At 36.9% G+C, this 12651-nt stretch overlaps 1 protein-coding gene across 2 annotated transcripts in view; it reads right to left on the minus strand.

Moving 5' to 3' along the window:
• The window catches only part of PRKG1 (protein kinase cGMP-dependent 1), a 1074350-nt gene that overhangs the window by 919749 nt on the left and 141950 nt on the right, over positions 1 to 12651 (minus strand). For both annotated transcript variants that reach the window (XM_081104810.1, XM_081104809.1), the window contains exon 2: positions 1420 to 1586. In XM_081104810.1, the coding sequence (XP_080960936.1) occupies positions 1420 to 1586 (167 nt within the window). The remainder of the gene's footprint in view (positions 1 to 1419; positions 1587 to 12651) is intronic.

Below are 12651 nucleotides of genomic sequence, written 5' to 3' on the forward strand. Positions count from 1 at the left end.
ATTTTCCATGTGAACTCCTTGGGTGTTTTTTGGAATATCTTGATAATAAGTGAGTGTGTGAAAGATCCTCTATATCCTATTCATTCATTGTTGCTATGGCATATCCTTTATAAATATTAATGCTCACACATGAAAAAGAATCCACCTATAATAAGAACACTGCTATCTACAATTTGAGAAGATTGAATGTGTTGATAAAAAACTAATTAAACAATGAAACATTTCCTCAATTAAAACTTACAAAAAAATAAATGACAGGGTTTGTTTTTCTTTTAATTATTCAGATATAAGGATATTAGCACAAGATCAGTCAAAGTTACATTGAACTGGCTAGAATTATAGCTTGGGGTCAGATGGGCATCAGTTTATAAGATTACTAGAGACCCAGAGCACAAAATTCATGCATGGGTAGGGTCCCTAGGACTGGCTGGCAATCAGGGCCAATCTGTGGGGTGACCAGTGGGGCGATCAGGGGCCCCGCTCATACCGGCCTTTGCTGGCCTGGTACCTCCCACTTGCTGGCCCCGCCCCCTGCCCCCACCACCAGTCGGGGCCTGAGGGCTGAGGGCAGCTCCTGCATTGAGCATCTGCCCCCTGGTGATCAGTGTGCATCACAGCAACCGGTCATTCCACAGTTTGGTCGATTTGCATATTAGGGTTTTATATAGATAGATGGTCACTGTAGGGACTTCAACTGAAAGGAAATGAGCACTCATTATTTCAGGATTTTTTTCCTCTCACAAAAGGAAAACATGTCATTATAAATTCCAAGTTAGAAATACACATTATTAAAATCTACCTTAGCATAAAACATATTTATATAGTGCATGCCTCAGTTTTTTTAAGAGCAGTTTCTATCTTAGTGTGCCCAAGATTTAGGAAAACAAGCTATTACTCTTATTAATTAGGCAGCTAAAATGCCATCCAACCTTTATCCTCTGCCTCTATCACACACACATAAGACACTAGAAACATTCCATCCTCTTTTTATGGAAGCATCAGAGCAGAAAACCTAGTCACATACTGAAAGTTAAAGGCAGAGTTGAAGACACTTCGATTATCTGACCAAACATACTTCTAATAGGCTTGAGCTGCCATGGAAGCTTTCTGAGCTTGCTCAGTGATCTGACAGTGTCTGCTCTTAGTGAAACAAATCACATTTTTCTCTTTCAATGATCATACTTCCCTGTCTGAAGAAATATGAAATTCTCATATTAATATCCTGAACACAAGTACTTCATACAATTAGCATCTAAGTAGTATTTCACCTCTTTACAAACTGTTTCTCAACAAAACAAAACAAAAGAGAGAGGGAGAGAGAGAGAGAGAGAATGAAATTGGTTCATGTCATCTGTGTGCAGGCTGATAAGCTGAAAAGGGAATATTTGATTTTCAAAAGAGCAGAGTTATGGACCATACCTTCCATGACATACACCAGTGAGCCCACATCTCCTTCTTTGATGATGCAACTGTCTTTGCCATACTCCACTGGGTACATACAATCCACAATCTCCTGGATCTGCGACAGCTCCAAGTTCTTCATGAAGTCATTGTCAAGGATGGCTTCCTTTATGAGATCCTTGGACCTAGGACAAGAAAGGGAAGATTTACTGGCACATCTGACAAGTGCTTTCCGTCTCTGAGGGTTAGCAGACCCAGAAAGTACAGTGTTGAGCACACTACACATGCATTTTCTTGTTAGGAATCCAACCGTTTTCCTGAAAGACCTGAGAACACAGTAATTTCATGGCCACAGGAAAGGCACTGAGAAATTTTCCTTTAAGTTAAGTATCATTGAATGGACATGTGACAAACAAGAAAATCATACAATTCCATTTTGTTTTAGAATGTTTTTTAATAGCCACAGAGACTGTGGAAAAACCAATGGACACACATTTTAAATTGAAGTTTGCAATTTAATTTAAGAATGTGAACAAAATACAACATTTTATAGAACACTATTATTACTGTATTTATGTATTATAAAAGAACATCAGGATGTATTGTGCCTCTTCCATTAGATTTTATGATCCATGAAGTAAGAAATAATTTTTAATTTTTTTCTCTACTCTATGCCCAGTGTCTACCTGCCATAATACTGGTTATAGTATGAGTATTCAATAAGAAATGGTAAGAACTGGATTCCTAATCAGCTGTTTGAAACCACTGGTAGAAATATGAGTTATCTATTCATATCTCATCCTTCTGTAAAGAATATTTATTTCTCCAAGCATCTGAATTGAGGTAACCAGAAAGATAAAACTCTACTGAACAAGATGTTTCAAACACATGATTTAGACATGGGATTAAATGGGTAGCCAGTGGGGAAAATATTTTAAAATTCTATAATTGGGATTCAGTGTTTGACAGGAAAGTTTTGCAGAACTTAAAAGATGGTGATAATTTGATTCACTGGGATAATAAGCTCCAAATGACTTCCCAAGGATATAAAAAAAATCAAAGTGAATAGAATTTTAAAATATTTTGTCAGGAGATATAATCAGAATACTGTCAGAGAAGTCAGAAACTGGCTAAGGAGAAAGCAAAGACCTCAGCAAAATAGAGGAAAAGCAACACATGTGGAATTTTATATTAAATATCTCAATTTGAAAAGCATTTGACTGCAGCTGTCTTTGTCGCATTTCCTTAGCAAGCGGCTTTCAGGAAAATGACCTGCAGTAGTGAATACCAACTAAAGAATCAGACCTGCCCATTTCTGGGTGGTATTCATCTAGACCTCAGTCTGACTGGACTAGCCTTCGCACATTATGTTTTATAATGATTTGGCTTTAATAAATGAAGGGTCGCCAGGCCTGAGTGGCTCAGTGGTTGAGCATCGACCTATGAACCAGGAGGTCATGTTTCAATTCCAGGTCAGGGCACATGTCCAGGTTGCAAACTCGACCTCTAGCGTGGGGCATTCAGGGGGCAGCCAATCAATGATTCTCTATCATCATTGATGTTTCTATCTCTCTTTCCCTCTCCCTTCCTCTCTGAGACCAATAAAAATATATTTTTTAAAAAATGAAAATTCATCAATATGAAAACATTCACAGACTGGACTGTTATAATGCAATTAAAATTATGTTTATAAAGAGTATTAATGTATAGGGAATGCTTATAGTATTTTTGAAGTGAAAATACATGACACAGAATTATCTCTAGAAGAAAAAGGTCTGTGTGTGATGAAATGTAAAGGGTGTTTGGAGTTATTAGATGTATCCAGGACCCAATGTGAGCCTTGCCACCTGTTGTACTTTGAGCAGGTTGTCTTACTTTCCTGAATTTCCATTTTAGCACTTGTAAAATGGCATTTTCAAAACTACCAACCTAACAGAATTATATGTAAGGACCAATGAAAATATACTGTTACTTTCAGTAAATGGTGGGTGATTAAGCTGGTAGTAATATTAATAGGAAGGGTAGGAATTAAGACTTGAAACAATATCAGAAGAAAATAAGACACTGGCATGAGGGTTCAGTTGCCTTTGGTGACAGAACTATATTTTTCTTTATACTTTTCTCTTTTTATAAAACTTTCTAGAATGGGAATGCTTTTTATATTGAAAAATCTTTCATTTTAAATGTAGTTTATGAAAATATTTATACTATGAGGTAAAACAAAAAGTTATTTATTGCTCATCTAAGTAATTACTTAAATATAGATACTTAATACTGGTTGACTGTTATTGGTATATTCAATAATATTCTTTTTAATTGATCCTCTTCCTACAGCCTGTATGTAAATACTAGTGGCAGGAATTTTCCCCTAATAAAGAGATGGAGATGATTGCTAATGGTTAAGGACTTCAGAATAGGCTCTATTTAAAGAGTCTGCTTGTGAAACCTTTACTTTAATAGGGCTATCTAGCTGTATGCTGTTTTCTTAATCTGGCTTGCCAAAACTTTATTTCTTCTAAGGTAAAGAGTCGATTCTCTTGAGTCTTCAAGGCAGGATGTAAAACTCGGTCCCTATCTACGATTTTCATGAGCTCTCCTCTCCTAAGTATTCTCACCATTCCTGACCTCGGCTATACCGCGAGTACCACCATAATGACTGCTGCACTCTTGTTCTAGGATTATTTTTGCTAATAACCAGGACTTATTTTCAGGACATTAATTTTAATCAAATTGATAATATTCTCTTTACCAAAAATTCCTTTATTTTGTTTGGGTCAAAGAATGAGGCCATCAATTGGCTCATATTTTCTAATAATATAAAGATTGGATATTATCAACCTCAGAATCCCAACATGTTTAGCTACACACGGTATCGTATCCTTTGGTAAATATGAATAGTGCTCCACTAAAAATATGAGCCCTAAAAATGCCACAAGGGTAGAAATAAATCTCCCTTCCATGAAAATAGTTAGCTCAGTCCAAAGATGATTGACACTAGTCACTTTCTCTTGTCTGGTAAACAGTATTATTAACCCACTGTATGAAGACATCAAAAAGATGACACAATGAGATCTAACACAATCCCTTAGAATTTTCCACATGTTTAAGTGCTTTTTAAAAGTGTGGGGGTGAGGAGGGAGAAGAGAGGAATTTCAGGTTGCTTTTGCTTCTCAAATTTCATTTTAAAAGGAGAACGTTTCTATCTCAAGTCTCCACTAAAGTAAAGTTGAGGCCTTCATATATGCTTTTGTGTCACTTTAAAACAAACTGAAAAATATAAGACCCATGTCTTATCATTTATCCCTTCATGCAGGTATTGTCCAATAGCATGTTTGGCTCTGGAATGTCACAAATAATCCATCTCTTCCTTGACAAGATAGAAATCTTATGCCTCTGTGTAGTAACTCAAAGATGTTCTTATCAGCGAGCAATACTTAAAGCCCAGCCTCTGTGTAATTTTCCATGAAGTCCTTTCCCACTGAAGGACTTTAGGTCAACTCACATTAGTCTCCACTTGCTCCAACATTATCCTATATATAAAAGCCTAATGTGTAAATTGTCCCCTCAACCAGGAGTTCAACCAGGGAGCGGGGCCAGCAGCAACAGGTGGTAGCAGGAGGCAGGGGAAGGGAGGTCCCCCCTGCTGGCAGCTGGCAGCCTCTAGAGACCCTACACATGCACAAATTTCGTGCACTCGGCTTCTAGTAGATTATAATCAACCAGAGTCTCCACCTAATTTTTTGAGTCTTTTTCTTTTCCTGAAGAAATAGTCTAAGACACTCACTGTAAAAAGATATGATGCTGCATATGAGGTCAGCTAAACTGTGCTATCTGTATGGGAGCTGGGAAAGCTGCTATCACAGGTCCCAGAAGGTGGCTATCTCCTCTAACCCAGGGTATATGTTTTAACAACATTTTGCAAGAAATCAGCAGCCTGATCTGGGAGGTGTAAGAAGCAAATACAAAGATCTTGATTTCTAATCTTTTTTGTCTGCTTCCGTGAACAAATCTATTCAAAACAAAAACAAAACCAAAAAAACTTTTCTTCCATACCCCAAGTTTGTGGTTTTTAAAATCCAAACACCCGTAAAAGTTACTTGGTTATTTTATGCTAGCCCTATTCATTTGTCATCAACAAATTGTCAACCTCTAAAATATTAGCTATATATAGCAGTGTGCTGGTAAACTGGCTCTCCAGGGAAAAGAAGGAAAAAAACCCAGGTTTGTAGGGTTTGCCAATTTCCACGGTATAAATAGTCTTGCCACACCTAATTTCAAGTTACCAATGCAAAGGCAACCTACTTACAAAATTCCTGAAAATGTAACAAGCAGTTCTTTTATGAGCCAGCCTGAGTTGGCTCCAGCACATTCCTGGATATAAATTATTTTTTTAACATCTGAAGAATTTAGTGCACCTTAGTTTATAAATGCTGCAAACAATCTGATGATCCTATCCTTTATTAAAAATTTCATTAGGTGGTATAATATCCCCAGATAATTTAATGCCAGGATTAGCCATAGTTCTTCCAAACTCATAATTTTAAGAAAATAAATTGGAAGGTTCACCTCTATTTGCTTATTGCAGAGAAAGTTTCTGAGGAGACGCAAAGAATATTTGACAGAAATTGTCTTTTTACACAAACTGAGGTAAAAGTGGGCAACTCCAGGGTGAGTATAGGGAAATATGCACCTACTTCTCTAACCAGGGAGCCAGCATTACTCACTATTAATAAACAGAGACTCTTTAGTTTTCTCAACATTAATATAAGGATACCTGACATTGTGGTTATCATATCGTGGGCTAGCAATATCTACGTAGCACTAGTTTTATTTCAAAGAGTGAAAAGGCTATTTCAGATGGGATGATTGGGAAGTCTTCTTTGAGCTGAAGACTGCTTAACAGTAGAATCCAAAGATGGTGGAGAAGAGCATTGTAGGTAAAAGACAGACAAAGGTCCAGAGGTTGGAACACACTGGATCTGCTCGAGGAAATTAGACCTGCATGGCTGCAGCACGGAGCGAGCAAGAAGGAAGAGGATAAGAGAGTGAGATGAAAAGGTAGTCAGGAGCCAGGCCTCATAAGACCTTGAAGGCTGTGATAAAGACTTTTATTTTATTCTAAAGCCTTAGGAATCCAGTGAAGGATTATAAGAAAACCTGTAATTTGCAGATAATCTATCAGACATAAATACTAAATAATGCAAATTTATTTTTAAATGTTACTTATTTCATGGGGGGTTTTCTATCATGAATTTCATCAATTAGTGGATATAAAAACATAAGCTATTATCATATTACTTAGAAATTCTTATACTTGAAACTCTTGGGAACTCTCATAAATCTTACATTTACTTGGACTCTCAGCCAACTTTTACATATTAGGAGAGAATGAGTCTGCTCTCCAATTTCAAGCTTTCGCTAGATGCTAAAAGGTTACACTCCATTCACAGCCTCTCTTTAGATTAGTTCCCCCGGAACACATGCCAAGTAATAGTAAATATGTCCTAAACATGTGAAAATTAATATCTGATCCCTTCATTTGACAAAGACTTCCAGGCATTGTAGAAAAAAACAGTCAAGCCCGGCAGGTGTGGCTCAGTAGTTGAGTGTCGACCCATGAACCAAGAGGTCACTGATTCTCAGTCAGGGCACATGCCCAGGTATGGGCTCGATCCCCAGTAGGGGGCATGCAAGAAGCAGCCAATGAATAATGTTTCTCATGGGTGCTCCTATTGCTCTAACTCTCTCCCTTTCTCTCTCTCTAAAAATCAATAAAAATATATTTTAAAAAAAATAGTCAAAGCTATTAAATTATTACTAATAACGGAAATTACCTAAAGTAATTTAAAGGTATAGAAAACTTCTTTAATCAACTTTTTTACTAAAAAATCTCACTAAATCTCTTTAGCTTTCAATGGTCACTTGTAGGTTCAAATGTCAGGAGAAGCAGTAAATGCAGTTTCAAAGTCACCTTGACCTACAATAGTGTCTCTGAACCTGGCAACTCGGAAGTCTAACCTCTGATTGACAATTCATAGCTCTTTTATTCAGATAAAGTTATTGCTAGACCCCTTAAGATTTTCTAACTCCAGGAGCTATTGCAGCAGGATAACTCCATCTATCTACTGTGAAATATTTGTTTAATAACCTATAAGCAAGAAAAATTCTTGGAGAAGTCCTCTTACTGCCCCAACTATTAAGATTCTGCCCAAACAGTGGGTCCTATTTCTTGCCTAACAGCTTTCCTGAGTGAACTCTGTAGATAGACATAAGCTGGCTGAAAGCTAAGAAATATCAGTCAGCCTACATTTTTTTAAGATAAAATTTAATCCCACAAAGGTATTGGCTAATTTAGATACTTCCTCAAAACTGAAAATCAGTTTTTAACAAGTTTCAGACTATTTTCACATCAACCAACTCTGGAGAGGGAGAGAGATAGAAACACCAATTTTCTGTGTCCTGCTGGAGGTGGAATCCACAACTCGGTCATGTGCCCTAACCAGGAATCAAACCAGTGACTTCTTGGTGCACGGGAGGACACTCAACCAACTGAGCCACACTGGCCAGGCATGATGTATTATTTCTTAATGTATTGTATCTGATTTGCTAATATGTTACTTAGGATTTCTGTATTTGTATTTATCACGTATATTAGTCTGTAGTTTCCTTTTATTGTATCATCCTTGTCGGGTTTTGGTATCAAGGCAATGGTGGCCTTATAACATGTGTTAGCAAGTATTGCCTCTTCTTCAATTTTTTGGAAGAGTTTGAGATGAGTAGGTATCAAATAATAGAGGTATCATATGACCCAGCAATCCTTTTTCTGGGTATTTACCCAAAGTAATTAAAAACATTTATTCACAAAGACATATGTATCCCTTTGTCCATTGTAGCATTATTCACAGTAGCCAACACATGCAAACAACTGAAGTGTCTCTCAATAGATGATTGGATAAAGATGTGGTATATGGATGGACCTTGAGAATATCAAGCTAAGTGAAATAAGTCAGACAGAAAAAGTTAATAACCTTCTGATTTCACTCATATGTGTGATATAAAACTGAAAACAAAAAAAGAATAAGAAAAATAAATAAAAACTCATAAACACAGACAATAGTATGTTGTTACCAGAGGAAAGGGGGTTTAGGGGTATCAAAAGTATAGGGGGTCAAATATATGGTGATAGAAGATGATTTGACTGGGTGGTGAGCACACAATGTAAACAGAGATCATGTATCATAGATATGTTTACTTGATTTGCATATAATCTTATTAACCAAGGTCACCCCAATAAACTTAACAAAAAAGTAAGAGTCATAAAGAATTCAAAATTATTTGCAGCATTCCCCCCTATAGTCAGTATTTGATACAAAACAGGGGAATCACTGGGCCAAAATATATGATAGCAACATAGTTCTTAAGTGACCAATGATATTAATGTTTTGTCTGTTACGTGCACCGCAAATAATTTCCAGTTGCCATTTCTCTTCTTTTTTTTCTGTAATAAGTATCTGAATTAAATTAGATATTATAACTCTAAAACAAAACAATGATTGAGGCAAGTAAGACGTATTATCCCATACAATATTTATTTTCTCAAATGTCCCCTAAAGCCTTCTCCTTTTTAATTATTACTTTCACCTCATTCTTATTGACTAGGCACCATGCTAAATCGCTCTAACTATTAAAGTCACTGGTTAGACGCTAACAGATGGAGCAGACAGGTATTAATTAAAGGAAAAGAAGATTATTCTTTGTAGGTGTTCATCAACATACAAAAAATGAGTATTAAAGTATCCCATTCAACTCTTCAAGTCATTCGATGCTCCAGAAACACATCTGACAGCCACTTCACACTCCTGACCTTAACTTAAAATAAGGTAGATCAAGCTCTTGTCGTATACGCTCCTCTTTCTTATCATGGAAGTAGAACTGTGGGACCCTAGCAGGTGTGGCTCAGTTGGTTGGACATCCTCCTGTGCACCAAAAAGTTGCCAGTTTGATTCCCAGTCAGGGCACATACCGGGGTTGCAGCTTGATTCCCAGTCAGAGTGTATTCAGGAGGCAATTGATCAATATTTACCCTCTCACATGGATCTCTCTCTCTCTCTCTCTCTCTCTCTCTCTCTCTCTCTCTCTGCTCCCCACCCCAGCTCTAAAAATGAATAAAAATTTTTCTTAAATAAGAAGAAGAAGTATGGAGTTCCAGATAAATACTATAAAGTGTTTTCCATGAAAATAAATAAGACTATACACATTACATGACAGAAGAACCATGTGGCATAATCAATTATGAACTAACTCGATTTTTGAAGTTTAGATACTTAAACTGCAAAACAGAGCAACGACTGGGAAGAAACATTTAACTTATTGCAATACAATGTTTTGAAGCAATATTATAGCTTTTAAAATACACAAACAATTGAGTTCTAGAATTAATTTGTTTCTAGCAAGGTCAACATGATCACACCATCAGCATCCATTAAATTCCTTATCACCCACAGTGACCCTCCCGACAGGGCATAGGTTGGGTACCATGATGTTTTGTGTGGGCCTTTGAAAACCAGTGTGTTTCATCACCATCTGCTATGCATTGTCATTTCAATTATTGCAATGCTTGATTTTAAAATTGATCATTAAAGAATCAGTTTAGAAAATATTCTATTGTTTAGATGTTTCTCATATTTAATCTCTGGGACAAATTACATTTTTTAAATCCTCACCTGAGGATATGTTTATTGATTTTAGAAAGACAGGAAGAGAGAGAGCGAGACATTGATGTGAGTGAGAAACATCAATGGTTGCCTCCCATATGCACCAGGGATTGAACTTGAAACCTTTTTGGTGTATAGGACAATGCTCTAACCAACTGATTCCCCAGGCCAGGACCAAATGAACTTACATTTTAAATCACCTTACACTTGTCTGAGTTCAGCATCAGTAAAATAACATGTTTCTACCAACCACCCACCTCCAAAACATGGATGCTTTCATCAGGCTAGAAGTTGTGAGTTGGGTGATTCATTATTCCCTATAGTGATGCTTCCAGAAAATTAAAGCCAAATTTAGCCTTGTTACAGGGACATGCAGGTGTTAGAAGGCAGATCAGCTTAGTTTGCATTAGGCTTTCATACATTAGATATTTTGTGTCTGCATAAAGGGTGATGCATATATATCGAGGATTTTTTTTAATTTAAAAACCAAGCAAGTATGTTCCAAGTTGTAAAAGCTTTGTGGTTTCGAGGATTCTTAGCCAAAGTGAAAAATTAACCAATAATAATGACAACATGACTCGTCATCACAGTAGCGGTAATACACTAGCACCACTTATATTGATCACGTGGTTACTCTAAATTCCCCAACGAAGAGCTTTCCCTCATTTAAGCCTCACAACAACTTGCTAAGTTTGCCGAGGTGGAACCGAGGCTCAGAGCAGTTATGTCACCTGTCCAATGCTGTGTGACGAATAAGTGACAGGTAGAGTCAATATTTAAAGGTAAATCTGTTCGACTCCTAAGCCACAGGCTCCTAAATTATCTGACTTCTGAGTTCACAATACTGAATTGTATCAAAAATTTGAACATAGTTTTCCAATTATAAAATCCAAAAGCAAATGTTCTTCTCACTTATCTCTAATTCTGCAAAAGTAAGAATGCTACGCTTGGAAAATACGACCTTTTATCTGCAGAGAGCATTTCATGCTTTCAAAACACATCGAAGGCTGACATTCCATTCCACTGTTGCCACAGACGTGGGCAGTCGCAGAGCAGATGCCACTGTTACCCCTACTGACAGATGAGAAAACAAAGGCGCAAAGGGGACAGGTGCCCGCCAGCCTGTGTGAGAGATTAAAGCGGAACGAAGGTCTGCCGATGACTGGCCTGAGATAAACGCTTTCCAGATCTCCCTTCATTACACACACAGTCACTCTCTCTCTCTTTCCCCCCTCGCTTCATCCAGTTTAATGATCAAACTCACTTGGACAAAGACTGAACCAGTAGCCATTGAATCAGTATCATCAGGGAACTGTGGCCATTTGACAGTAATTCTGTGGTTTAAAAAATTGTCCCGTGATTCATTCACAGAGATTGCCTTTCTGAATAAATTCATTTCCCACATTGCCAAAGTATGAGCATATTTTGTGGCTTTCACATAAGATAACCTCTAATACAGAAACCACTCTTGAATTCAGGAATAAAATTTAACTTATCTGGATGTCAGTGTGTTCACATTTTTTTCTCTTCTCCGCCTTGAGCAGTTACTCTTTCTCCCTCTCCCTTCCCACAAGCCCCGCCTCAGGTGAACTTCATATACAAAAATGGAGAGAATAGAGTACACAAACATTTACTATCAATTGGGATGTATATCTGTATTAGAACTCAAAATAAAAAGGATGTTCTCATTATGCTTATAGGCTAAAAATAAAATATTCCAAGAAAAACTCAAAATTATATTAATTTTGTATTTCATATAATTGATGGCCTAGAACATAAATATATTTCAAAGTCAATATAAGATACTAAACATTACATGCTTTCTATGTTATTATGGTAGAAATCTAAAATGTAAGATTTATAAACTTAAAACATGTTAGCATAATGGTATATGCATTATAATCTATTGAGTTAGCTACCTTAAATTTTACTGAAAAAGACAGAAAGGGTAGGAAAAAAGGGAGGAAGGATATGAGGGAGATAAATGAATGCAATTTTATAACTTGAATCCACTATCCATGTGTCTACTTGTACCATGCTGTCTGTTACAGATTTGCCCTTTTCAGAAAGTGGCAAATAGTTAATATTTATTCTTTTTCCGGCACAACTATTCCAGGTTCACATGTAGCCACTGCAGGTAAATACAAGCAATAACGATTCATGGGTTTATAACACAACCATTATTATCCACAAAGTGATTTACAAAGTGACCTAGAGTTGTTGCTGACATGAGTATAGTATTTATGGAAGTAAGTCAAACCTACAAATCTAAAAACTCAGTACTAAAAATGTATCCTTTGTGAAATAAGGTCACACCCATCAGTGAGCGAAGGACAAAAATAACAGAGAAGCCATAAAGAAGTGGAGGCAGGCCATGAAGCCAAGGAGATGAGTATAATAAATAAATGCCAAGGACGCGGGGTTCATAGCACAAAAGATACTTGAAGTGCAAACACATTTGCAGGTCCATAATCTAACACTCAAGGCCTCCAGCCAGTCAAAGGAGGAACTACAGGGTTTTGCTAGGCCGAGGTTC

This window comes from Myotis nattereri (assembly GCF_964212035.1).
Source record: "Myotis nattereri genome assembly, chromosome: 13".
NCBI classification, from domain to species: Eukaryota; Metazoa; Chordata; class Mammalia; order Chiroptera; family Vespertilionidae; genus Myotis; species Myotis nattereri.